This window comes from Hippocampus zosterae, chromosome 21, assembly GCF_025434085.1.
Source record: "Hippocampus zosterae strain Florida chromosome 21, ASM2543408v3, whole genome shotgun sequence".
NCBI classification, from domain to species: Eukaryota; Metazoa; Chordata; class Actinopteri; order Syngnathiformes; family Syngnathidae; genus Hippocampus; species Hippocampus zosterae.
This window is the reverse complement of record NC_067471.1, coordinates 5,294,143-5,322,101: the sequence shown is the minus strand read 5'-3', so window position 1 is coordinate 5,322,101 and position 27,959 is coordinate 5,294,143. Positions and strand designations below refer to the sequence as shown.

The 27,959-nt window shown below is 46.0% G+C and overlaps 1 protein-coding gene across 4 annotated transcripts in view; it reads right to left on the bottom strand.

Moving 5' to 3' along the window:
• Nucleotides 1-27,959, bottom strand: part of large1 (LARGE xylosyl- and glucuronyltransferase 1) — a 107,708-nt gene that overhangs the window by 2,184 nt on the left and 77,565 nt on the right. For all 4 annotated transcript variants that reach the window (XM_052056128.1, XM_052056129.1, XM_052056127.1 and 1 more), the window contains 12 exons: nucleotides 19,778-20,088; nucleotides 18,139-18,221; nucleotides 16,398-16,521; nucleotides 15,241-15,412; nucleotides 9,816-9,920; nucleotides 6,358-6,470; nucleotides 2,726-2,851; nucleotides 2,077-2,232; nucleotides 1,696-1,859; nucleotides 1,140-1,418; nucleotides 904-1,050; nucleotides 415-610 (listed from right to left, as the gene is read on the bottom strand). In XM_052056128.1, the coding sequence (XP_051912088.1) occupies nucleotides 415-610; nucleotides 904-1,050; nucleotides 1,140-1,418; nucleotides 1,696-1,859; nucleotides 2,077-2,232; nucleotides 2,726-2,851; nucleotides 6,358-6,470; nucleotides 9,816-9,920; nucleotides 15,241-15,412; nucleotides 16,398-16,521; nucleotides 18,139-18,221; nucleotides 19,778-20,088 (1,976 nt within the window). The remainder of the gene's footprint in view (nucleotides 1-414; nucleotides 611-903; nucleotides 1,051-1,139; nucleotides 1,419-1,695; nucleotides 1,860-2,076; nucleotides 2,233-2,725; nucleotides 2,852-6,357; nucleotides 6,471-9,815; nucleotides 9,921-15,240; nucleotides 15,413-16,397; nucleotides 16,522-18,138; nucleotides 18,222-19,777; nucleotides 20,089-27,959) is intronic.

Here is a 27,959-nt window from a genome sequence, read left to right as displayed (position 1 = left end):
ACTACTTCCTGGTGCCTGTCGGATCGGACGGATGGGTGTTGACATGTTGCCATTATGATTTTCTGTGTGGGGGTGGGGGGTGGGGGTGGACTGCGCTACACCTTAAACTATTTCTCTCACGATTTATTTTTTCAAATTGTGTATGGTGGTTTGCAGAAATGTGGTCATTGAAACAGACATGAAGCATTTTCATGCTAACTAAATGCTAACATTTCATGTTAGCATTTCATATCTTTTACAGCAGTAGGTGAAGTGCAAATTAGCTAATGCCCACAACCCATTAACCCCGACATGTACAGCGGTTACCCCCCCCGCGCCCCCCTATTTGTCGAGACTGCAAACGAATAGCTACGATGTCCCCTTCATCGCGAACATTTTGAGCGGCTAGCTACGAGCGAAGTCTGGACAGCTTACCTGCGCGTCCAGCTCCATGATGTGCGCCACCTTGTTCCAGCCGAAGCCCACGAAGCGGCGGTCATACTCGGGGCTGTCTCGCCTCACCATGACGTAGGGCTCAAAGTCGGCCTCCCATTCCACCCTGTAGGGGGTGGTGGCTGTCCGCCATTTGGCAAAGTTGGTGGGCGCGTGGCCTTTGGTCCACACGTGGTACCTTGGAAGGGAGCAAAATAACATCAAAAACTAGCTTCGCGCTAGCTAGGACGGAGGATTAGTACAACACAATAGGAATGGATTTAAAATGAGACCAAAGAGATTTAAAAAACATCCAGAGTTCTGAAATTTGGGAGATTAAAGAATCAGAATCATTATCGGCCAAATATGTAGAACACACAAGTAAGTCATTTTCAACTAAAACGTATTTTTACAATCAGGAGCCATTGTAAGAATTTGATGATTGCGATGCATCCTTGCGACGACACCCAAAGTCGACTTGCGGATGGTTACCTGAAGGTAAAAAGCGTTCCCATGTCCAGCTGAGAAAGCAGCTCGGCTTTCGATTTCGGGTAGGAGAGCCGATAGCGCAGCGTCTCAAACGCTGGCACCACCAGCGCTTTCTTGGTGTTGGCCATGTCGAGTTGCGCGACCGACTTCCTGCGAACAACGCACGATAGGGCACAAATTGCCAGCGAGCACGGACAAAAGCGGCCGTTTTAAGTTACGGTCGAACGCATTCCGCTTACCTGAGATACTCGTACAGGCCGTACATGGGCAAGAAATCGATGTCGGACAGGAACATGTAAGGCGTGTTGACGTGCCGCATGGCGACGTTTCGCAACAGGTTGACCGGGTAGAACTGTCCTTCTTTGTAGACGACGTGGTAGCCGACGTTCCCTCGGCTCATGAGCACCTCCGAGCCCTGAGCGTAGCGCAGGAACTGCTGCGCCTCGGCGTCGGACAGGTACAGGGCCAAGCTGATGGGGCCTTCCCAGTGCTTGCAGATGGCCTCCAACATCTGAAGTCTAAAGTCCAAATGAAGCACGGGTCAAACATAAACGTGAATTAAAAATTGTCGAGGAAAAAAAACCCAAACGACACTTTTTAATTAAATGCGAATGCTAATCTGGAGTGGAGTCTAACTTTTGTATTGAAACGGCAATTCCTGCACATGCCACCAGAGGGCACTAAGTACAACTGTTATTTTATTTTGAATGGAGTGCGTCACACATTTACAAGATTACGATATCTATGCAGGCGCTGTGCGTGTGTGTGTGTGTGTGCGCGCGTGTGAAACGTCACCTGTCCATGGAGAGCTGCGCCACCAGCGTGACGTCCGCGTTGTCGGGGGTGACGTCATACTCGTAATGCAGGAAGTAGAGATGCGTTCGGTGGACGGTGAATCGCTCGCGGCGGAACTCGTAGCACGGGTCGTCTTCGTCCAGCTCGGAGAGCGTCTTCTGGAGCTACGAGAAAAATGAAGAAATAAATACACACACTATTGGGAGGGTGCGGGGGGGAGGGGGGGGCGGGGGGGCGCTACTCCTCTCAACTGATGAATATGAGATTGTCGGGGTGACATGGGAGCATGACCTCCATACAAAGGAGATGATTATAGCTCAGTGTTGAGTCTCGGTCTCGTTGGGGGGGGGGGGGGGGGGGGGTCGTGGCGGCGCGGCTCACGTTCTCGCTGTTGTGATCGGCCTCGCTGGGACAGCCAAACAGCTCCCGGCGCAGCAGGTTGCCGTCGTACTCCAGGAAGGTTAGGTAGAGATTACGGAAGAATTCCACGTGCTTGTTCTTGACGCGGAGCTTCTTTGGGGAGTTCCAGTGGATGACCTGGTGAGAGAAGGAGAAGGAGGTGGGGGGGGGGGGATGGTTAGGCGGTCTTATAGGATATTTAAATTGGATGAAAAAATACAAATTAATAAATATAAGAATTAAAAAAATACGCACAGCAAATTAGATCAAACCACTGTTTTGTGATTTTATTATTATTATTTGGACGTATGCTAACTGTGCCTTGAATGCATGCTTGGGCAAACATGGCCGATCCATCAGAAGACGCTTTCATCCAACTATTGACTCATTTTGGAGTTTGACCTCATTCACGCCTCGAGGCATGATTAACGTTTCGCGCCACTCTGAGCTTCGAGGGCGCGGTCCCATCTTGAAGTTCGATCCGGGCGGCTTCATAACGTGGGAACCAATATGAAACGCGGATCGATCAGCTGTGGCAACTTGGGTGAGGCTATTTCGAACCGGAGAAAAATGTGTGACGGCATGCGGCGGGTGGTGCTCATTCCGATGGCTTTTTTTTTTTTTGGGTCACCTTGAGATCCGACACGTCTTTGTAGCACTTCTCGGAACGGGTGTGGTCAGACAGCTGGACGTTCCAGAAGCAGGGAAGCTGGTGAACCAGGAACGGGTTCTGTTTGATCACAGCATTGAAGATATCCTGCACACACACACACACAAACACACAACTTGAATACAGTATTGATGTCCACTCCCCAACAACCCGCATTCTTGCAAAGGCTTACCTGACCTTGCAGCCCGTTGAGATTAATGATAACGACACTAGGGGGCGGGGCTACTGGTTTTTAATTCCAAAAGACATTTTGGACTATCATATGCTTCGGCTTTGCAGGGAATAGTTTGTCTCTACCAATTCACAACTTAAAAAAAAAAAGAATGATGAGGAGTTTTAACCCCGTTACTATATTTTCATTTTTTTTTTCTTCTATAAATGGACTGCGATGCCTTTAGGCCCAAATATCGCCACTTTGTATATATTAATGACTATAACAACAAAATTCCAGCAGGGGGAGCCCTAGTCAAATTTTGCAACGAGGCGACCCAGACCAAGCAAACGTTGCCAATTTTCAAACAAGAACATGAAAGGATTGTGCACTGAATGCGAAGCAAGTCCAACGTTTAGTCACCACGCGTGCGTTATTTTGCCTTAATTAGTGCATGCGGAGTTAATATTGATCACATGCAGATGAGTTATTTATTTCCCTGGGCAACAAAATGACAGGAAAGGCATCTGAGACCCAATGGTAAAATATGTTTGCAAGTTCACATATATAAAGATTCAGGTTCAGCCCGAGGCGCAAATATTTATTACAATCCCATCCCCAAAGATTTTCAAAGTATTTTCAATTCCAGCGCGTTTGAGTAATTTAGCTGCTTCTCATGTCGTGGGTTCACACATCGCCACCTTTTCTTTGAAAAAAAAGTGTTCAATATAGCGTAGCCAAGTTTCGATTCAAAAAATAAAAAATATATATTTTGATACATGAACAATTACAGGACTTGAAATACTCAAGTTTTCTTTCTTGTGTAGTCCACCACTTGATGCGCAATGAAACACCAAGTCAAGAGATGCTTAAGATCTTCCGGTTGACATGGCAACAGTCGGTGACAGCCACCGCAAGCATCTAATGGGACACATAAAAGCTCAATGACCGCCGAATAAATGGCGCGATAAAGAGGGCTTGACAGACTATCGCAGTAGCTCATACAGTGGGGAAGGCAGATGGAATACTGAAACGATTCCGGAAGCCCCCCCCTGCCCCTCCGGTTCATTTTCCAAACTGCATACCTTGCGGGACTCGACTTAATGAAGGTTTAATTAAAATCGCATAAAACGTACCAATCATCGAGATGAGGACTGGATGGCTCGCGGATGAATGGGGGGGGGAGATCCTTGGCCAAGGTCTCTGTGAACTGCCCTGGCAATGTATGCATCACGGGACGGCGCTGCGTGGCTGCAGGCCGGTGGAGGGGGGGGGGGGGGGGGCGACGACGACGACATAAACGCTCAATGGGCCGCGTTTACCGTGACAGCGATGCCTCGTTTCAGACGCTCGCAGGCGATAATGGCTTAAAAGAAGCGATCTAGGTCTGATTTATTTCATTTTGCCAGTGCGCTCTGAGGGCTCCCTCTGCTGGTATCCAACAGAATTGTTGAATTCTGAAACATGCAAAATGTTCCACCGAGTCCAGATTTTTTTTTTTTTTTTTTTGTCGACGTCAACAGAGGGATGCGTTTTGATCGGCCTAACCTACATTTCTGACATCACCGTGTTCCTGTAGCTCAAGACGAGGAACGCATACGGCGGGTTTTTCCACCTCGCGTGGCGAAACATATCAAACGTGTTCGATAATTCGTCTGAAACCCTCGGCGAGGCAGAAAACTCATCGCCAATTATGCGCCGCGCGGCAAGCTACCCACTGAGCAAACGCTCCCCGGTGACTTTTTAGCTCAGCAGATAGCTGCTGTGTGCACACGGCTTGAATCTTCAAACATCACGTAACAAAGGTTTACAATAATATTAAACGTACTTTTTCATTTTTGATGAGCACTCAGTCCGACTGCTACCTACAGTCTCGTATTTTCATTTTGGCCATGATGATGGTACGAAAGGTAATTTTTTTTTAAGGTAGTAAGTACATGGTGTAACATTTTTAAATCAAGCCTATGCCCTTAAAACAACTACAGGTACCTTAATACAAGGCCATGAGGTCTCCCAATGTCCCAAAAAATGAATTCAATGGAAGCAAGTCAAAAAGATGACGTATTTAGTCGCACTGTGTCCCTGCTTGCATGATGTCGCACCGTTTGCTGACCACACGGCCTTTTCAGCTCAACCAGGGCGAACCGCGCCGCGGCACTCACACGAAGTGGGGAAGTTGTCATAATGTGGCAACACGTCGCGACTGTTGGCCAGATGTCGCCGCAGTTGTCGCGAGGACGCCGCCCAGCACGTTTTGGCCCCACTCCAGTAATCGTCCAATACGGCTCGCGACTGTTCAAATCGTTGTTAAACGGAATGTTAAATCCGTCTGCCAGAGCCGACTTTTCCCTCAGCCAAATGTCACAGCACAAAAAAAACCTTTTCGTGCTCATTTTTCATCATGTACCGTAAAGGAAAGCCGTCTCCGAGCGAGGCGCATACAAAAGAAGCAGACGACCAGGAGCAAATATTACATGGACTTGTCGGAAAAGTTCAAGGCTATTTTATTCTGACAAATTACAGGGGTTGGGTGTAGGGGGGGGGGGGTTGCCGCATTGGCATTGCTACACGAGTGGTGGAGGTCGGCGAACTTCATAAGTAAGAAGTAATTAACACATTTTCATGCTGCCGTGACTCAAAAGGTATTTTCCTTTTTTTTTTTTAGGTCAACTACAGTAAGAAGACACACACACACAACGTGGTACCGGTCGGAGATGAAACAATTTCTGGAAGTGTATGGCTTAAAAGTAACACAAAATTAAATAGCGTGGGAAGTCAGCAACATTTTGGACAAGCGTAAACAAAGTGTTAATATAGCTGAACTAGCCTTCATGTAATTTACTGAATTTTCTGCCGAACAAGGCGCACCTAAAAGCATTCAATTTTCCTCAAAAGCCAACAGTGCGCCCTAGAATCCGATGCACCTTATGTATGGATCAATATTCGGATCTCTTGGACATATTTCAAAATGTTCTTGTTACAGCTGCAGCGGTTGTGAAAGCGTGATATAAAGAAAGCTGTATTGTGTTGTATTCCCTTTAGTGTAGCTCCATCTAGTGGATGCATAACGCACCCGCAGCCACCTTTATTCTATGCGCCTTATAATGCGGTGCACCCTAGATATGAAAACAGTTTTAAAATAGGCCATTCATTGAAGGTACACCTTAGACTCCGAAGCGCCTTATCGTGCGGAAAATACGGTAGTCAAGATTTGATTAGTGTTTTAGTGAAAGTGATATTGTGGGTTAAGTAGACTGTAAATTTATTAGTGAGTCCTTTTGAGAATAGTAACTCGATTTCAGGCTTTAATGCATTTGATTTCAAAGATGGAAAACACAACTTGGAAGTCAACGAAGCCTCACCCAACAGATTGCGCCCGACTTGGAAAGTGACACCACCGTACCCGGAATGTAAAGTGAAGCGCGGCTGCTTTGCGCTTTACCTGGTCCGCCAGCGAAGTCGATAGCATGCTCATTAATTCCCGCTCGGCAGTCAGCCTCCACATCTGCTCCCATCGCAGCTTTCGCAGTCGATCAAGCAGCAGCAAAATCACCCCTGAGAAGGTACACACGCGACATCTCGATATGGCATCTTAAGAAACAGAGATTCATATCTTAGGTAAATAACGTATACTGGCATGTACAAACAAAATTAGACATCCGATTCTCAGGGGTGGGTGTAAGATTCGCTCAAACCAAGCATTCTTCGCGTCCCGCTGCGCTCCATCTGTTGCTATGGCCGCAGCCATGCAGCGGAGCGACAGCAGCTGGAGCGCAGTGTTTTGAGTCACTTTTCTCTGCTTTGCAAACAGCCGCTCTGCTCCCCCGCCCCGGGCCGGCTCTGTCGAAAGTCCCCCGTGGAATCGGGTTGAACAACTCGAAAAGGTTAATCGAAAGATTAGCCAGTCATGTAGACTCACCGAATCGGAAGGACCAGCGACCGTGAAAGGACGCTGGTTCAAAAAAGGTGGAGAACGGATCGTTTCGACTATATGCCAAAGATACCGTATTTTCAGGACTATAAGTCGCAGTTTTTTTTCATAGCTTGGCCAAGGGTGCGATTTATACTCTGGCGTGACTTGTGAAATTATGAACGCATTATTATCTCATTTCACGTTATTTTTACACTAAACCACAAGAGGGCGCGCTGGGCCTGTATCGATAAGAAGACGATGTGTCTGACCTAAGCGACGTAGAAGAGGAAGCGCCGCATCTTCTACCTCCGGAGTTGGCCCAGTTGTTTAAAAAGTGAACCAGCGTGAAAGGACGCTGGTTCAAAAAAGGTGGAGAACGGATCGTTTCGACTATATGCCAAAGATACCGTATTTTCCGGACTATAAGTCGCAGTTTTTTTTTCATAGCTTGGCCAAGGGTGCGACTTATACTCTGGCGTGACTTGTGAAATTATGGACGCATTATTATCTCATTTCACGTTATTTTTACACTAAACCACAAGAGGGCGCGCTGGGCCTGTATCGATAAGAAGACGATGTGTCTGACCTAAGCGACGTAGAAGAGGAAGCGCCGCATCTTCTACCTCCGGAGTTGGCCCAGTTGTTTAAAAAGTGAACCAGCGTGAAAGGACGCTGGTTCAAAAAAGGTGGAGAACGGATCGTTTCGACTATATGCCAAAGATACCGTATTTTCCGGACTATAAGTCGCAGTTTTTTTTTCATAGCTTGGCCAAGGGTGCGACTTATACTCTGGCGTGACTTGTGAAATTATGGACGCATTATTATCTCATTTCACGTTATTTTTACACTAAACCACAAGAGGGCGCGCTGGGCCTGTATTGATAAGTAGACGATGTGTCTGACCTAAGCGACGTAGAAGCGGAAGCGCCGCATCTTCTACCTCCGGAGTTGGCCCAGTTGTTTAAAAAGTGAACCAGCGTGAAAGGACGCTGGTTCAAAAAAGGTGGAGAATGGATCATTTCGACTATATGCCAAAGATACCGTATTTTCCGGACTATAAGTCACAGTTTTTTTTCATAGCTTGGCCAAGGGTGCGACTTATACTCTGGCGTGACTTGTGAAATTATGAATGCATTATTATCTCATTTCACGTTATTTTTACACTAAACCACAAGAGGGCGCACTGGGCCTGTATCGATAAGTAGACGATGTGTCTGACCTAAGCGACGTAGAAGAGGAAGCGCCGCATCTTCTACCGCCGGAGTTGGCCCAGTTGTTTAAAAAGTGACACGGAGGATGAAGATTTAATCGGGTTTAGTGATTTTGAGTGACATTGATGGTTTGCTTCTTTATGCGATAGTTTTCGGAATAACTCTTAATATGTTATGTGAACATCCCAGGTGCGTTCCCAGTTCGTTGTTGATGCGTCATGTCACATGAGATTATCGTACGCTTATTCTGCTTCATGTTCTATTTTATTTAGATTTTAAATTGCCTTTCAATATGACATGTTTGTTCTTGGTGTTGCATTTTAGCGAAATTTCTTCTTTACTATGCATTTTATGGCTGGTGCGATTTGCACCAGCGAAATATAATCCGGAAAATACGAGAAGCCTTTGCGATTTGAAATTAATTTGGTTTCCCTTGTCTAATCCGTCGTATCTTTGAGGTAAATGCATTGTAGCATATCCGCGAAGAGTGATCATTTTTTAACTCATGAGATAAAGAAGGAAAAAGATTCGGTGTGATCTCCAGATATCTTTATTCCGTTGCGCGGGTTCACTCCAAGACACCATCATGCTAAAATGAAAGAAGTGCATTTTATTTTATTTTTTAAAGATTCAACCAGTCCTTCCGCGTTCTATTTTTATTTTCAAAGCTTTCCGAAGCAAACACTTTTTTTGTTTTGTTGTTCTGTTCCACCCGACGCTCTTTCAAGAACGCTTTGCTGTCGCTCGCTTTTGTGACACTTCTTGTTAACAAGAGCTGCACGAGCCAAGGTGGAATTCAAGTTTGGAACTAATATGAATCTGGAAACAGCTTTTAGTCCAAACATGGTGTTTGCCTGTGTAAAATAAATGCATTTTAGTGGTAAAATAATGATAATGTAACCTGATAAGCTGTCCACCGTAGAGGCTGCTGTGCCTGAAAGGGTTAATGAACAGAATGCAATTTAAAAAAAAAGTTTTTAATGTGGGCGTGACTTTTAATGCCACGATCACCAGTCAACATTGTCGCTTTACTGAAACGAGTAATGAGGAATTGAGTGAGTTTTTTTTTGTTTTGTTTTGAGGCTATTCGATTCCCGATCAACAGGGCCATTAAAAAAAAAACATCCGGGAAAAATAACTGGCTTGTTTTCAGAAAGCGACCTTACGAAAGAGAGAGTTGTTGGGAGGATGGAGCGAGTTTCCAGGATACGAGCCCAATCAAATTCCAGGAAATCCTCGACTTGTTGATTAGCGTCCCCCTCATTGACGAGCATTCCGCATGGTCGCAGGCTGATTAGCTGAGAGCACACATCCAATTACTCCGATAAAAAGGTTCAGAGTTGGGTTTTGAACCCTGACATTTATCCCGCGAATGGCTCAAGCTGATTTACATTGCATGGCATCATTCTGTTTATTTATTTTTTGTGGCTCTCAAGTGACATCAATGAGTCATGGCAGTGCAAAACGGAAAAAACAGAATTGGATTTGTCCTGATCGGCACTGATTGGTTGCTCCACTTTGATGATAGGTCAAAGTCCGTGAATTGGCAAAGACGTATTTTTGGCATGACGCAGACGCCTCGCTGAAATCAATAGGCGGCGGGTTTAGGCCGCAAATTAGTAGCAGTGTCCGTTCTCCAGTGTGCCGAAATATTTGACAAAAAAAACTAGCAAGCAAGGTCATAGGCGCAATATAAAACACACCAAAGCTAAAAGTACTCATTTACGAAATCAAAACTGCAATTGCAGCAGAAATCAAAGCTATCTTGGGACTCACCAGTGTTGAAGCCTCGACCCAGGGCAGGCCACGGCCGGTGGTTCTTCCACAGGTTCCCAAGGTACCAGTCGCTCTGGTTCTCCACCAGACCCAAAACCTGCTGGCCTAAAAAGGTACGGAAATCGGCAAGTTGGTGTTGGGGTATACTTAAAAAAATAAAATAAAATAAATAAGAAGCATGTGTTTCTTTTCCTCAGTCTCTTAATGCTGCCCAGTACAAAATGTTCATCCTAAACCGAGTCATTGGCACCCCCTATTGACAGAAAGCTTTCATTGCAATAACGCCATTCCCGATTTCCTTCAAACTAAAAATCACAGAGTTCTGTTTTGTCAAGCAACGTATGACTGTTTTGGTTTTTTGAATGACCAGAACTTGTATACGGTCCGGAAAAAAAAAATAGGGAATTTGAAGTGAATAACTGCAACTCAAGTACTCCGAAGACGCCAGCCGCGTGATTGCGACAAAGCACGACATGACGCTCCCAAATGTGTCAACCCACTCGAAACCTAGTTTCTTGGCACCGCTACTCGAAGCTCCTCACTTAATTTCAACATAGTACCTCGGCACCATGATGCCACACGTTGACGCCGAAGCACGACATCCTTAAACCTCACTTCAACATAGTTCCTTGGCCACAAATCAATTTTGCTCATCACCAGTGTACTTTATAAAAATTTTACAAAACGTTCGGAACATTCAACGGTGTGTTTTTCTTAGAGAAGATCGGGGGGAGACTTTCTTTTTGTTTTTTTAAATAAAGCACATTTCATATTGTCTGCATACAGAAAACGGTTGGAAAGGATCAGCGGCCAAGACTTCAGGGGCACCTTAATCCCCTCATAAAGCTGGCTTTTATGTCTGAGTCAACGGCAAACTGGGGAGGAGGGTGGGGGGGGGGCTTAACTGTCAACCCTGACACTGCCATGACAAAAGTCACTCGGGGAGTTCCATAATTAGCTCACGTGAATCGAAAGATTTAGAGCTACGGGTGGTTCAAACAGCAGGAGGGTGAAAGGGAGGAAGGAGGCGGAATTTATATAAAGGGGGGGGGGGGATCCAGCTGTTAAAGCCAAAGAAAGGGAAGGATTGGACGTATGTGGGCTTAAGAGTGAAAGATTTGCAACGGCACAAGTCAGACGGATGGAAAGGTCAAGGAGACGGACGGCAGGCGGCGGATGGAGAGGGAGGAAGCTTCAATACCCCACCCACCCCCCCACGCCCTAAGGAGGAGAATCAGGAGATTGTTTAAGTAGCCAGCCGTGATGACTGAGAGCAATGATTAGAAGAAAAAAAAAAAAAAGAAGGAATTCAATCAAATTATGTTGGTCCTTTTAAAATTGAGCCGCTCCCCAAATATTCCCGGTGTTTATTCAAGCAGTGTTAAAATATTCAGGATTAAATTTGGGCACACTCAGCTCAATTTCTTCTTCTTTTTTTTTTTTAATTAAACAGTGAAACCAATTTTTCTATGAAAAAGACAAAATAATTTTAAAAAATAGAATAAAATGGAACCTTTGAGTTCATCTCATGAAAAAATTTTAAACGGACATTAAAAAAAAAAACGAAAACAAATTATCAAAACAGTTCTTGATTTGATTTGGGACAGTCAACCCTGAATAGAACAAATTTGGCACAAAAATATTTCCACTCGTCCATAAAAGATGCTGTTAAGAGAACATTTACATGACAAACCTTGTTTAACTTGAGCTAATATAAAAGGATAGAGTGTAAAAAACAAACAAACACGGCTGCGTTTTTAATGTCGACGGTAAAAGTGAACTAGCTTGTCGTCAATCACGTTTAGTGTGAGAGTAGCTAGCTATTGTACACATTTATTTGTGTCTTCCTTCTTGGTACCCAACGGTTAATTACTGAGCCTTTTAAATCACTCAGCTTCCCCGCCGTTCTTCAAAGCAACCATGTGAGAGTTGCAAAATCAAGAGGAAAACACGACAGAAGGGATTGAAATTGTGGGTGGGGGGGGCGGTTGGAGACATTAACACAATGACCTTGCTAAATTAGAACACAATTAAATACTTTTAATTGGGAAAAACAGCGGTGCCTGTAGTCTTTGTTGGCTGTCAAATTTTGAAGGGAAAAAAAACAACAAACAAACCAAAAAAAAAAGAAAGCAAGGACATAATCAGATGCCTCTTTTTGAAATAAATTCATCAAAAGAAAGAAATGCCACGGAAGCAAATTGCTCACGCTGGCCTTTGGATTCAAACAAAAGTACATGGCTGTCGGCAACAGACAATCGGCGATTTTATATTTTAATTCTTCTGAGCAGGAAAATGCACATTTTTATGGTTTGGATGCTATTTGATTTTGTAAATAAACAAAAACGTTTTCGGGCCCCTTAGGCATCCCGGTCAATACGTAGCTTATCATACGATGATAAGCATGTCGAAAATGAATTGGGGGTGGGTCCACCATTTTTGTGAAGCAAACTATATCTATTTGATAGCTTTCGTGCTAATGTGCCGGTTGAAAACATCAGTCGGAAAGCAACGGCTGGTTGCGTCGTCGCAAATATGTTGGATGTCGGATGCGGACGACAATGCAAACATGAATGTTAACTCATTCACTCCCAAAGACGTTTTTAAACGTCTTTCCAGACTTGGTCCAGAATTGGCTGGTACTGAATGAGTTAAACGTAATTTAAAAAAGGGAACTTTGTTGAGCTCTCGCTCCCACAGACCGCAACGATATTGTCCCATGTTGGAAACGCGCCTCCAGAAGTTTCCGAAAAATACGCTAATGAAGAGAGTAATCTATGTAACATGGGCTCAGTATTGCGTGCATGCTCCAGGCATGATGGTGGCGCCACCTTGTGGATATCCTGACCCTATGACAAAACCCTTTTGGTGGGTGTCGAAGTCATTTGCAGGTTGTGACGGAGAAAATGCTACTGGCTATTGACTGGCGCTAAACAAGTTGTGTCGAGAGCACGGTGCTCCGTATTATGCCGCGATCGCCCTGGCAAGGTTTCCGCGGCATTTCTTTGTCGCACTTCAAACAGTCCCGGCAAAAGATGAACAGATGGGAGTCGGGAGCTAATAAATGTTGAATATTCACTCGTATGACTGCAATGCAGCAAAGTGGGCCCGAGTAAAAGGGAGAGGGATGTTGTGGGGGAAATGAGCGTGTGGAAGAAATGTGACGCCACAAAGCGGATTTTTATCGGAACCGCCGACGCCACGGAGACAAACAACGTGTGGCAAAACGGCGGCGTTGAATGGCGAGCTGGCGGAGGGGCGAGGCGATTGATTGGCAACGGGACATCGTCTTTGTCCCGGTGTCCTTGGACACCAACTGATCAGCGAAAGAGCCTTTTTGACGCGCGGGGGGTGGGGGGGGGCTTTGAAGTGGCGAATTAGAGCGAAACGATTTGTCCCACACTCAGGAAAGCGCAATAGACCTAAGTGCCACTAATTCAAGGGCAGGTAGCTGGCTGGCTGGCTAACGGTCCCAAAGCATCACCTGTAATCGGTTTTGTTGTTTTCATGACGGATGACGTCATGGTTGAGAAAATTCGCTTTTGATGGTAGCAATGCAAAAATAATTGAGCCATTCACCCCGAAAAAAAAGTGTTATCATAAAGGCAAACCATGACTTTGGACAGAGGAAGCTCCTCACCTCACTTCAACATTGTTCCCGTTATATATGCCACGCGGTGATGGCAAAGCACTATTTTATCTTGATGCTCACTTTTTTTTTTTAAAAGTCCAGGAGCAGCAGCAATTTTAGGTCATGTCCTACTTAGCTATCGTTTCGATCCACGTCACAATCGGCCAACCACTTGGAGCTTGAGCATCCGCACCATGTTGATTATTTGGTCAGCATTTATCGGGCTTAAAATCCGCCCCAACTCTTCAGGATGCGTTTCCTTCCGTGCTCTTTGCTGATGTGAGTCACCACGCTTCAGTGAGTCGGGATTGGTGAGCGGAAATGAGAAGAGTTTTTTTTTCAAAAATTGTTTTTTTTTTACCAGTGGTCACAATCTGGTGTCTCGTAATGTATTGATTCCCCTCCGACGAGCGCTTCCGCGGTGCGCTGACCTTTTGAACGATGCCGAGGCACGTCGACAAACTTTCAACAAACGCTCTGGTGAGGGAATGCGGCTGAGCGGAGGCCGTTCACGGGAAACGGTTCAAATAGGTGTGAGAGGTGAGAAATGTGTTTTTCAAAATGGCTGCTCTATTTGACTAATTATGTCGTCTTTGGTCTGGAGTTCAATGTATTCTGCAATACGATACGTGCCTCTGCCAGCATCGCAAAAGCTTCTTTGTGAAGAAGTACAAGGTGTAACATGGTAGCAGGAAGGAAGTGTGTGGTGGAGGGGTGGGGTGGGGGGCTGCGGGGGCACGATCCATAACATCTCTTGGACATGCACTGTACATCATGTTCATAACTGGGAAGCGGGAACACACCTATTGAAGAGAAATGGGCTCGGGCTACACAGCGATTCCTGAGAGATGTTGAAGAATTAATGAGTTCAAAGGCATTACAACACACTGCTCAATACCCACCCCCCCCACCCGGCCCCAGCACACCTCTACATTAAACACCTGACCTCAACCTGCCTGCCCTTTGCTACTTGATACACACCAGTGCGGGCCTCTCAAATTTGTCAAAGTGGCAAAGGGGGTCACGGACGGCACTTTCTGGAGGCCGCGGTCCCTGGGAAGGAAGGCAAAATGAAATATGGGGTCTTGAGTGGTACCTTTAATTTCTCTCGAGGTCTTACCCAACCTTAGAATATCTGCTGATTAGAATTGTGGGGGCGGGGGAGTGGGTGGAAGTGGGCAGAGGGAGGTGGGGGGGGGGGGGATTACAGGAAATCAGCAGGGATTTCTCTGACACTTGATGGATAAACGACATACAGCACTCCTGCGGTTTTAGAGCCAAGTCAGCATTGGGGGAGGGGGGGGGGGCTAAAAACATGAGAAAACTGAAGTCACAGCTCTCAGAGGAAGTTTGAACGCAATCGGTGGAGCAATACACGTAGACAGATAATGTCACTATAGATTTACATGTATTCTTTATCTTCCGCGAAGAATGGCTTTGACCACACATCCATAACCTGAAGCGTCTCGAATAAAAAGTTTGAAGTACAAAGTTCATGAATAAAAGTTGGTGTCGACTTTAGCTTTTAAACAAAGGGAATGGACGGCTCAGCCAGACTGGGCAAGGAGTGGGTGGTGCAATGGAGTCAACCGTTAATGAAGATTGATCCAAAGCGCTGCCGGCTGCGCTGCTCTATAGGACAGCGACGCCGATAAATCTTTGAAGTGATTGGCCGCCGCCCCCGCGCCGACGTGACTTCCCGCAACCTGAACTTTCACCGACAAATTCGTACACATTACTTTACCCCCCCTCCCAGTGACACACGCCTTTTGTCTTCAATGCTGCGGAGCTTACCTTTGAACTTATGGAAGACTGCCCATAGCTCGGCGATATCGGTAGCGAACGTAATGTCCGTGTCCAGGACGATGACTTTTTGGAGATCCGGCGGAAGAGTCTTGGTGAGCACGAGCTTCATCAGACCGTAGATTCCCGAGTAATGCTTGTTGGGGATCCAAGAGACCTCAGACTGCGTTATAAGCAGGATAGAGGACAATAATTACAAAAACAGCCGGTCAGCAAAATTGAGTAGCGTATTTTCCGCACTATAAGGCACACCTAAAAGCAATTCCATTTTCTCAAAAACCCGACAGTGTGCCTTATAATCCGATGCACCTTATATATGGATTAATATTCAAATGTCTTGGACATCGTATTTAAAATGTTCTGGAAAGCGCTTTGTTACAGCTGCGGCGGTTGTGAAACCTCAAAATAAATAAAGCTGCGTTGTACTGTATTGTATTGTATTCCCCATAGCGTGGCTCCATCTAGTGGATGCATAACGCAACCCCGGCCACTCTCGTAGCTTTTATTACATGCGCTTTATAATGCGGTGCACCTTGTATATGAGAACAGTTTTAAAATAGGCCATGGGCTCAAAATTGATTTTTTTTTAAACTTTATCTCATAATAAATGAGGATCTGCTGCTCTTGCGAAATAGCAGAACTGACAAAATCCCATCTGAATGACTCAAAACTCAAAGTACTTCTCGGAGGCTAACGATTTTAAAATATGGCTTTCACTCTTTTTCCTAAACTTGGACAAGTTGGATCGTCAACCAGGGCACTTTTTTTTGGGGGGCATTTTGCTTCCAGAAAAATACTCTTTCTGACAAGTAGTGTAGGGGGGGGGGGGGGGGGGGGGGTGGAGTGCCCTGAAGACACATTTGCGAGTTTTAGTTTCACCGAGCGTCATCATGTGTCGCACTCAATGTTGCCCGTCGCTAAGACATGGGCGGGCGACAATGCAAACGCGGCATCGCTTGCTCTCTGCCGCCTGTGTGCAAAAGAAGCGGTTTGCATAAAACTGTTTACAGAGACTTATATAGGCATCACACCCAGCGCAAACGTGCCGTCGCTGCAAAACCAACATGCCGCCGTATTTAGTATGCGGGAATAGCGTCAGTACCGTGACGGGGAGTAAAGGCAGCGCGTCACTGACAGGGATTTCTCACCTTCAGCTCATCGGCGTCATAGAAGTCAACCCGGACAGCAGGAACCATCCAGGTGTGGAACAGAGACGACAGGATTTGCTGAGCTATGGAGTCGGTGATGAAATGGAAATGGAGGGGGTTCCGCCTGTGGACACGTACACGCGCGCGGCGTTGACGCTTCAATATATTTTATGCAACTTTCAACAGAAACTTCAAAGCTTTCTATAACTTGAAAATATGCCGGAATGACAAATTTAAATGCATTGTCAAACGAGAGCGGTGGCGGCATGGAGAGGGGAGGAGGGGGGGGTTTACACACGCTGTCCTACTTTGACGGACATTCCGCATTTTAGCTAACATACGTTAGGTGAGCTAATGTTACTTGGGAACATCTTTGTGCCACAATTGGGCAAAAATCAGAACGATTATGGGGGGGGGGGGGGGGGGAATAACCTCCATGAAACCAACCGACTAGCTAACCAGAACGCCGCAACGCGTAGCGTACACGCCTTCCTCGGCTAAACTGCCTCCGCTGATGAAGACTGTGTGATCTGCACGAAACCTCCGGAGCAAGCAACTCTGTCGACCATTAACGGAGATTGTATCTAAATATCGTTTGGAACGGCGCGTGCGTCCGCAAGCCTTGGGGACGCACAACCGCCATGAAGGAGATGATTCATCAGACAGGACGGCCATAGCTTATACAGGAGAGACAATAACGTCTGACCCGGGAGGAACTGCATCTTCTATCTCGGGACTACTTTGAAATTAGATGAGACAGCTTAAAGGGATTTATGCTGCTAAATGCATTTCGCCAAACACCGGCTTGTGCGCGTCGGGGTGGGGGTGTACGCACTCAGTCGGTATTCGGGAATGGAAATCAGGTCAAGAATTAGGGAAACTTAACATAGAAAGTAAGAGCCGGGGAATGGATGTTCGGTGGGGGCGAAGAGGGGCGGGGTTCGGATATTGACTATTTGCGAACTGCTGCAGGTCCTACTAATCATAACCCCGCCCCTCCGTGGCATTTGGCAATCACACGCCCATCTCGTCCAATGCGCTCGGTTGCAGCCCCGTCAGAGGACAGGCCAACATGGCCGATCTCGCAGGGTGCTGTCTGCTCTAATGCTTGTCACTCAGCGGCAAAACAAGAGTGAGTCAACATTTAATGCCCTGGTTTGATTCAACATTACCTCGGGGTGTCGGAATATTAGCCGCGCTATTGGTGACCGCTCCGTAATTACCCCCCGCACCTCCCCGCAAAAGGTCATTCCTGTCCAAATTCCAAACTCGTCATCTGCTGCCAGCACAGAATAGTTCCGTTTATCCTGCCAAAGTCACCTCCCATTAGCGTCAAGTCAGCGTCCCCTTTTTAAGGTCTAAATCATATCAGCGCGTACATAGCTGGGCATCAATAACAATCTGTTGCGACCTTGCGTTGGTTAACTCCACGAACAGAGAGCACCTTCGTTCCGTCGGGCATCCGAATGTCAGAAACTATCCAGAAGCATGCCCATATTTGGGTGCTGGTTGCAAGGTATCAGCGCAGGAAGCAGCCTGGGCCCGAAATATTATCAATATAGATTTGCAATTGTTAGAACAGAAATCCCTTGTTCAGCTTCTTCTGTGGTGGAGGAGGAGGAGGGAGTACACAAGCGACGGCGAAAAGGATAAATCGATCACCGATCACAATCGATCACCGATCACAATCGATCACCGATCACAATCGTTCACCAAAAAATATCAAATAAAAAACGCTTACCGGTGGAAGAGGACGGATTTCACCAGCGTCACCACATCACGGCTGGCGTTGTAACCGGCGCAGACGATAGCAACGTGGATCGTCTGTCGAAAGACGGGAAAATAAACAATTACAACATTTTTACGTGTCTGTAAGTGAGTGGGAAACAGAGACAAGCAATGGGCTAAAAACCCCAGTCGGGAATCACAAATTTCAGCTGGCCAAATTAAAATCCTTAAAAATCCTTAAAAAGGAGAACAACCTTAAAAATGAAACTCAGTCGACACACGTTGTGAAGCAGCAGCAGCTCAAGACCTCCTGATTTGTAATCCGGTCATTCAGTGTCAAAACGACGCTCATCTCATTTACTCGCTGTAAAATGTACATATACATCTTGTGATGAAATGTGTCAGCAGTTTCTCCCCCTCCAGCCCCCTCCTAAAAGTGTTCCCCAGCCACAGTAGCAATATGCAGGTTTAATAATGGCAATATGCGGGTTAATAATGCAAAGGTGGGTCTTCGGGAACAAAGGGGGCACGAGTGCCATAAGCGCCTCCCAGTCCATCTATGTGGCAAGATTGCTTCGGGTTCAATGATTATTACGGACCGAGATTGACTGGATTCTTAGTCCTCGCGTACCCGACAGAAGGCGTTTCGTGTGTTTATTCGGACGATGATAAAAATAATAAGGCAAGGTCGACATTGTTCATCGTACTTAGCGGAGTGGTGGCTGAAGACTCACTTGCTTTACTGAACTTACTTTGCAGGATTTATTCCTTCACTGCCGCCCGGGGGCTCCAATTTTCACTCCAAATGACATCTTGACATGTCAAAACTCTGCACATTTTCTTTTTTCCACCCTCAGAGCTTTGTCTCAAAGGTCAGGGCAGCCTGGCCAACCCTCCAAGTGAGCAAGGGGTCACGCGCAAGCACTTTTGGAACAACGCGGGAATCAGACTGCCCTCTTTCGATTTTCTCACTCGCAGCTTCTCCCCTTTTTCGAAAAAGATTTCACCCTGGGCAAAAGAACATGTTGTGATATTGGCCGTAACAGTATGCGGGGAACATTTTAGTCTGATTTAATAACCAGTCGGGTTTTTTGTCTTCTTTCCAGCCAGTTCCTGAGACAATCTAATTTTGCTCGTAGCGCTTGGCGCTAACATTAGCTCTGGCGTTGCGTGTTTTGTAATAAGGTGGCACCGTGGGATTGGATCATTTTTCACAACACTGCGCTCTTTTCCAAGTTTTCATCGGCAAATCCATTTGGCAGGAATCTCATCTTTCGTCGCGCGTTAGCATAAACGTCCTATCGATCAATCTCGACCCCTTTGACGTTTTGTGTCGTGTGAATAAAGCACCGCCGTATGAGGGGAAATACTACCGCCCTCAGATGTGTGGAGTTGTATTTCTGCCCGTCAGTTGGACTTGCCAAAAACTGGAGTTTTTATTGAGCTCGTGCTGAGATACGCGCTCTTCATTCTGGTCTGGTCATCCTCCCTACTGAGCTAAAATCAGATCACAGCACGGCAACGCTGCTCTCCTTGCATGATAGCGACCGTCTGATCCGTTTTCCCCGACGTCAAAGATGAGACTAATGAGAGCATCCAAAATCTAAACCCGATCTCAAAACCAGGGACCAGGTGTCGAAAATGCCTCTCACCTCACACTTATCCACAACTGGCTGCTGGACACAGTCCGAGTTGTTCGCCGCTGCTGCTGCGGCGGCGGCGGCTTTCTGGCCCTCGTTATCACCGGTGCCTTCCTCTGAATGGGCTCTGCTTTGGTTGCCATGGTGACCACCATACGGAAGGCGCGACGAGGGGCTCCTGGGTGGCCGGCTGAGCTCGCGGCGCAGCGCCCGGTTCTCCTCCTCCACCGCCCGCACCCGCGACTCCAACGCTTGCCGCTCGCCCGCTCCTCCGACGGGCGTGGACGACTGCGTTTCCAACGGCGACAGGGGGAGGGGCTTCACTGTTGGCAGAAGATACTTCTATTATGATGACCTGATATAGCTTTTTAAAAATATATTACACACGCAAAACAGTAAAAAATGATTAGATTTTTGCGGGCCACATAAAATGAGGCGGCGGGCCAGATCTGGCCCCCGGGCCGTGACTTGGACACCCGTGGTATTGAAGAATGGAACAGCAAGAATACGAGTTTTTTTTTCCACTCGAGTACGTTCCGCTCGGTCGATAAATCAATCATAAATCACAACATCTCAGTCCTGCTCGGGCTTCGCATGCTTGCAAGAGCGAGCGACCGAAATCGATGTTTACGTGCTCGCCGTGTTCTACAAGCCTCCACACCCAGATAGCTTCATGTCGCTCAATCCCAGTGTGCCGGCAAAACTTGACATGATGACAATTTGCCTTTTACTTTAAAAAAAAAGCAGCATTGATCCAAGTATAGATGCGAGCGAGGCACGCAGATGCCTTTACTCTGCGGTTAGGTAAGACCACCCGGCGTGTATTCAATCCAAATCAGCAGCGATTCCTCACCCTTTGAAATGTTGAAATGCAAGCGAGCGGCTCCGAACAGTCAAAGAGGAATGCGCTTTTTGAGGGGATGAACTTCTCGCTCCGGTGTATCTTTGAACCCCCCCCCCCCCCCCCCCCCCGCCCTACGGGGGAGTGACGGGCTCAGGTTGAGGTTCATTAAAAAGAATACAATAAGTCTCTCCATTCGGATGTCTCGCTTGGGTACAAAAGCTCCGGAGCGATTGAGATAATACGAAAACAGCGAGGAACTTCGAGCTGACTGTATTGATCCGTGTTGGGAAATTTTATGGTACGGTCCCCATTTGTCTCCGGCTGTTAAATAAATAACGGTGGTCCCCGAACACACCACCCGGGGAATATGCTAATAAACTTCATTTGAAAGTTGACATTTTACTGTGTTATGCGTCCGCTTTAAATGAATCAGCGGAATGAAAATTCCTGGCCGCTCGCTTGGTGGTTCTTGATAATGGATTTTATGTATGTATTTCTTGTTTTTTTTTTTTTTCAAGGTTTCCACCCAGTGATTTATCGTCTCCTGTGGCTGCAAGATATAAAGGCAGCCGGAAACTTAAGGTGGCTAAAAAAAAAAAAAAAAAATTAAATTAAAAAAAATCAGCAGATGTCTTGCTAGCAGCCAATGCAATTCATTTTCATTTCTCAACAAAAAAAATAAAATAAAAAATGAAATGCTTATTAAAAAAAAAGTGTTTCTTGCTCAGTCAGATGGAGAAAGCTTCAAAAAAAATTTGACAAGGCAATAACGCAAACTACACTCATATGCATAACACGAAAAAAAAAAGTCAAATCTGAATTAAAAAAATGGATTTCGAATCGGATTTTGTTGTTGTTGAAATTTTAAGAATATTACTCGTGACCGGCATCGCTGAATGGATTTCGTTCCACTTTGGGGCATCCGTTGCATCAGTATTCCACTGTCACCCCTTGTAAATAAAGATTCATTATTATTGGCGAATTTCAACCATTTGCAGAGGCAAAAAAAAAACAAAATTAAAAATAAAACCACCTTCGCTTACCGCTGTTGATTACTTTCTCTTTTCAACAGGAAATATTATATTTCACCAAATACTGCTGCTCCGGGTTTTTTTTTTTTCAATGATGGTTATTTAATTACGGCTCACAATCGCGTCGGCGTATAACAAAAGCGTTCGATTGATTCAATATGCACACCCTGCACACGGCGCTGGCCTATCGGAAAAGAAACAGTTCATTAACGTTATCAAAGACGCCCGTGTTGACTGTAATTAAATTTCATAACGGCCATGGTGAAAGGGTCCATTGTTGTCACACAAATGGAAGGATGATAGCAAGTCAGTCATGGATAGATGTACTGTGGAGGGGGGGGGGGCTACTTGCCGTCGCGTACAAAAAAAAAAAAAAAACACGTTGCTTTGAAAAGGGAATAAATGTTCTGTGCTGCTTGTGGACTTATTCAAAAGGCGGAATTTTGTTCTCACGTCTCTTGTCCAATTTAGCCGACACATATTCATCACAAAGAATGTTTCGCTTCCGTGGAATGAGATTTTCTCGAGCAAAACTGGATGAAATGTAAGTTTGGCTTCAATTTTTTTTAGAGGGGATCAGTGGGTCAATAATAAGAAATTCATCTTCTTCTTCTTCATCTTCTTCCGAGCCGCTTGATGCTCACTAGGGTCGCGGGGGGGTGCTGGAGCCTATCCCAGCTGTCTTCGGGCAGCAGGCGGGGGACACCCTGAATCGGTTGCCAGCCAATCACAGGGCACACAGAGACGTACAACCATCCACGCTCACACTCACACCTAGGGACAATTTAGAGTGTTCAATCAGCCTGCCACGCATGTTTTTGGGATGTGGGAGGAAACCGGAGCACCCGGAGAAAACCCACGCAGGCCCGGGGAGAACATGCAAACTCCACACAGGGAAGCCGGAGCTGGAATCGAACCCGGTACCTCTGCACTGTGAAGCCGACGTGCTAACCACTGGACTACCGGGCCGCCTAATAAGAAATTATTATTACTTTTTTTTTTTGGTGGAATCATGAAATCAATTTGTCTCGGAAATCTTTATCTTTGAGAAAGGCATGCCGGCTTCCAAGTTCTTGGCGTCTCAATCAATAAGCCAGTCGACATGAGTCGGGGGTCATTTCAGTGTCGCAAAAAAGGAGTTCAGTTCAAGCGATTCTTCGTGAACGCCACGCTGGTGAATTATCATCATTTTCAAAGCATGAGCGAGCCCCATATCATCGCGATGATGACGCAGCGCTTAAATCAAGTTTCGGGGGACCTGAAACTGTCATGTTCTGTGCCAGTCAAATTGCAGCGCCGCGGAGTGCGCTACACCTTCCGACATGGTGATTAAATTATGGGAGAACTAGGACAAGGCGAGATATGATTGTATTTGGAAGCGACTGAAATAGAAAGAGAGGTAAGATGAGACTTCAATATTGCCATTACGATGTCTATTGGGAAGTACTGTTCTGGGCATTTTCAAATTTTGTTTTTGCAGGATGCATTTGCACAATACAGCCTCTGCAAAGATTCTTTCTGCACTACAAAAAAAAAACTGAAAAGAGTGCAAACGGAAGGAACCCCGCAAAAATCGGTCTAAGTCTTGGTTTCCCCATTTAATATGGACTGACAGCTTTTTGAGGCCCCGAAAACGATTTTAGCCCCTGAATTGGGACACCTCCGATACTTAATTTTCCATTCCGCTCTGGGGTCCTGCGGGAAGCTGACGAAGCATCGACCTCCCCGGTCCCTGGACACCATCTGGCGTCCCACCAGAGGGATGCCAAGCTAGCTGTTCGCTATAACCCCTCCAGAGGATTCCCGAGACCTCCTACCAGTTGCCCGGAACATCTCACTCAGGAGGCTTATGTAACATACGCAATCGTCGACACCGGGCGCATAAAGTAGGTCCCGGAGGCTTGTGAACAAAACATGATTTGTCAGAAAAGTTCCAGGACTACGGGAACAAAAGATTTATTTCCAAAGCCAAACGACGACAACCAGTTCTCGCCTTCGATATAAACCAGATGATCATCCGTCCATTTATTTCCTCTGTCAGTTTGAAGCCGTTTTCTCGACACGGCGTTACGTCTTAAAGGATATTACCATCGAAATGAGCCTTGTAAATATAATCATGAACATTACCCGAGCTATCCAGCGCACAATTTGCTTGATTATGAAGGGATACAACAACTTCCTGAGTGCCGCCCGCCATGGCAGCGACGGCGTATAACGACCGAGGCCCTTTGGTAAAAGACCGACCGACACCACTTTTAACTTCCGAGCGACAAGAGAAAATAATGCATTCTCCTTAAATAAGTTCCCTTTGGCTCTGCATCGTCTCGTAATACGATGGTTCATCTGGAAAAGAGAGGCCTCGTACATGTAAACGAGTTCGGGGAAGTCATTTAAAAATTCATTCATTCATTCATCTTCCAAGCCGCTTGATCCTCACGAGGGTCGCGGGGGGTGCTGGAGCCCATCCCAGCTGTCTCCGGGCAGTAGGCGGGGGACACCCTGAATCGGTTGCCAGCCAATCGCAGGGCACACAGAAACGAACAACCATTCGCACTCACACTCACACCTAGGGACAATTTAGAGTGTTCAATCAGCCTGCCACGCATGTTTTTGGAATGTGGGAGGAAACCGGAGCACCCGGAGAAAACCCACGCAGGCCCGGGGAGAACATGCAAACTCCACACAGGGAGGCCGGAGCTGGAATCGAACCCGGTACCTCTGCACTGTGAAGCCGACGTGCTAACCACTGGACTACCGGGCCGCCCTTCATTTAAAAATGACCGTTTAAATATTTTTGGACTCACAATCAAACAGGTCAACGTATTTTGAAAACACTAATTGAATTAAACACGAGAGGCGTGAAATGATTTTTTGAAAAACAAATTCCAGCACTGCATTTGGGAAGGGGGAGAGGAGGTTACAGGGGGGCGGGGCTTCAGATTGTATTAACTATGTGCTAATTAAACTTAATTACTCATGAGCGTAGCTGCCTGATGATCGTGTTCTCAGACAAACGCCTGAACAAAAGATGATTTGTGAGTGAGGCCTCACTCCTCAACGGCAACGGCGGACCCAGGCTTCTTTTGACGCGACACAACAGCGCGGATCGTCTGACAAACCCACTTGGCGCCCCCACTGATCACATTCTTTCAGCGGCGCCGGTAAACATGAAAACAACCTATTTTCGGGGTAGTCGTGCAAATAACGACACGCGATGTTGAAAATGACGGGCGGGTGAATTCCAAAAGCGTCTCGGTGACGGGCCACGCGGCGTTGGGAACAAAACCCGAGTGCGAGGAGGAAAAGGACGGACGGGCTGGCTTCTGAGGGATTGGTGATGACGGCGGCAACAGACGTTTCTTCGGCGATTTAGCGAAAGGCGCCGTCTCGAAACCACTCAGTCAACGGGAGAGCGCTGCCAAAATGTGAAATCATGACGCGAGATGTCAACAAATGAGACTTCGACTCACTGAGCGGCTCAAGGATTAACTCTACAAGTGTTTTGGGCTTTTTTTTTGGGGGGGGGGGGGGGCGTGGGGTGGGCATCTGAACCAGCAACTGCCAAGAGGAAAAGCATTTGGCCCAACATGGCCGTGTAATTATATCGGGATTACTTACACAAATTCATTTCTTTTAGCATGGGGGGGGGACAGGGCAGGTGCACGTTATTGTTGTCTGCATCTGCGCAACTTTTTAACTGCGAGCTTGATGCGGTCGCTCATCCAGACAAAAGCACATAGGAAGCCCCGGGGAGTCGCAATCCCTCTAACTCTGCAAGACGAATAAACAACAGAGAAGAAAGAAACAAAGGGGGGGTTGGGGGGGGGGGGATAAAAAATAATGTTGTGAGACAGAGGAACAGCGCACGGGGTTGGTGCGCGAGGGAGAGAAGCGTAGGTGGCGTGCTGTTGAGAGCACAATGGTCCTAATTGGCATGTTGACGCCTTTACCTCGGGCTGACCCGTAGCCAGGTCCCTTTTTACAACTCACGACATTTGAACTCAACCGAATAATTAGTTTGTTATTAATTACTTTTATTAATTATTAATTACTAATTACTTAATTCGTTATTAAGTAATAATTATTAGTTAGAATGACCGCATGATTGGCGCAATATTCCCGGATTCTCAAGTTGAAGGGGAAACTTGAGCGGGGGCGGGGGGGGGGGGGGGGTGTCATTTGAATCATTATTAATTATGGCACCACTGCGATATTTCAATCCGGTGAGGCGCAGTCATGAAATGGCTTTGGAGGACTTGCCTCGGCCTGCGTCGTCGACGTGAGGTAATCAACTTTGGACAGGCTTCGGCGGTTCATTAAAACACACTCTACCGAGTTACATTTTTTTTTTAATTCTATGTCGTCATTGTCATTTTCAGCCATTTTATCTTTCCCTGCAGGACGTGAAAGTGAAAATTTGAAACAACCAACTGAGAGCACAGCAGCCTCTTTGAGAATGAAAAGCAAACAGCTTTTCACAGTGTGGTGCGTTGTGGTTCTGTAATTGGCTTATCGGGGATTTCACCACATCACAAAAAAATAAAAAATAAAAAAATAAAAATACATCGATCTGCGAGTCTGCTATGTCAAGTGTGTCCTGTCTGTCACAAACGTTGCTTCACGACAATCGACAAGCAGTCCCCCTTCCCCACTGTGGATCACGAAGCGCCTCGAGCTTTGTCGGGCATTCCATTTCTCCACATTCGGAATGAATTTTCTCGCACAAGAAGAAATGGGGAAAAAAAAAACAAAACAAAAAACAAATGATGCCATCATCCATCCATTGGTGCATATTTCATTGTCATGTGGGGCCCCGAGCACCAGGTAGTCTGAAGGCTCTCTTGGAATCAAGAATGAATGAATTGAGCACCGAACACCAAGAGCGTGGTTTGTATTGTGCTAGAAATAATCCGTCAAACGTAAAAACAAAAACGCCCCCAAAAAAATCAAAATAGCTAAAAAAAAAAAACTGCCCCCCACCCAAAAAAAGGCAATCAGCATTGGAATATATTTCGGGACACTGATTACATTTTTGTTAACCAGTGTTATTAGATTGTATTAAAAATAAAAATAATTAAAAAATGTAATAGAATAAAAACGGTATCTATATATGGAAGTGCTGCATGAATACCGTATTTTCCGCACTAAAAGGCGCTTTATACTTCGATGAATGGCATATTTTAAAACTTGTCATATGTCAGGCGCACCGCATCATAAGGCGCATTAGAATAGAAGCAACAATAGTGGCTGCGGTTGCGCTACGCGTCCACTTGGTGGAGCTAAAGGGAATACAATACAGTTTTATTTATAACGAGCTTTCAGCGTGGCTACATCTGCGACAAAGCGCTTCGCAGAACATTGAATATACGACGTCCAAGAAATCGGAATATGAATCGTAAATATAAGGCAGATCGGATTATAAGGCGCTGTCGGCTTTTTGAGAAAATTTAATGCTCGTCAGTGCGCAAAATACGGTCGTTGTTTTCGGAAACGAAAAAGGCTGAATATGACAGGGATAACTATTTGAAAAAATAACGGCCTCTTTTCCAGCAGAACACTGAATATGACAATGAAACATTTCCTTTGGATCGCAGACTATCGTATGAATTTCGACCGTAGCTCCTTCGGCGCTGAAGGCGAAATTCAGACGTTTTCCCTCGTCAAATCAATGCTTTGGAGGTGTGATTCTGTAAAATTTCGCACCGCTGTATATATATATATATATATGTATATATACAGCGGTGTATATATGTATATATATATATATACATATATTTTTTATGCGGAGTTGCTGTCAAGCGTGCTTGTTGTAAGGTTGAACCATTCGAAAGCCCAAGTGAGATAAACACTTGGTAAAATGTCAAAAGTGCTCCGACAGCCTTTCAGAGAAGTCTTCTTTTATAAATGGAATTCGCTGCTACGGAGTGAAAAGCAGTGCGGGGGCATCAATATTCATTCCTGCAAATCACAACATCCCCAATAAAAAAAAAAAAAAGGAGAATTCCGCGTACTCTTTTCCGAACAAGTAACCAGAGTGACTTGAAGACAAGCGAATGGGGATGTATTTTGCCGAGGTGTACATTAGCCCTCCTTGCCAACCGCCTACCCACACTGACATCAGCACTTCTGTGTGGTGCATCGTATAGATAGCCCGACACCATGGGAGAGGTGCAAACGTTTGGAAGAAGCCTCGAGCGATAAAAGGAATCACCATACTGGTGACTCAAGCAATGATTTCCATACAAATGTACACTAATGCCGAAAGGCATGGAAAGCCTGAGGTATGGGGGGGGGTTGGGGGGTGGGGGCGAACAAGCGA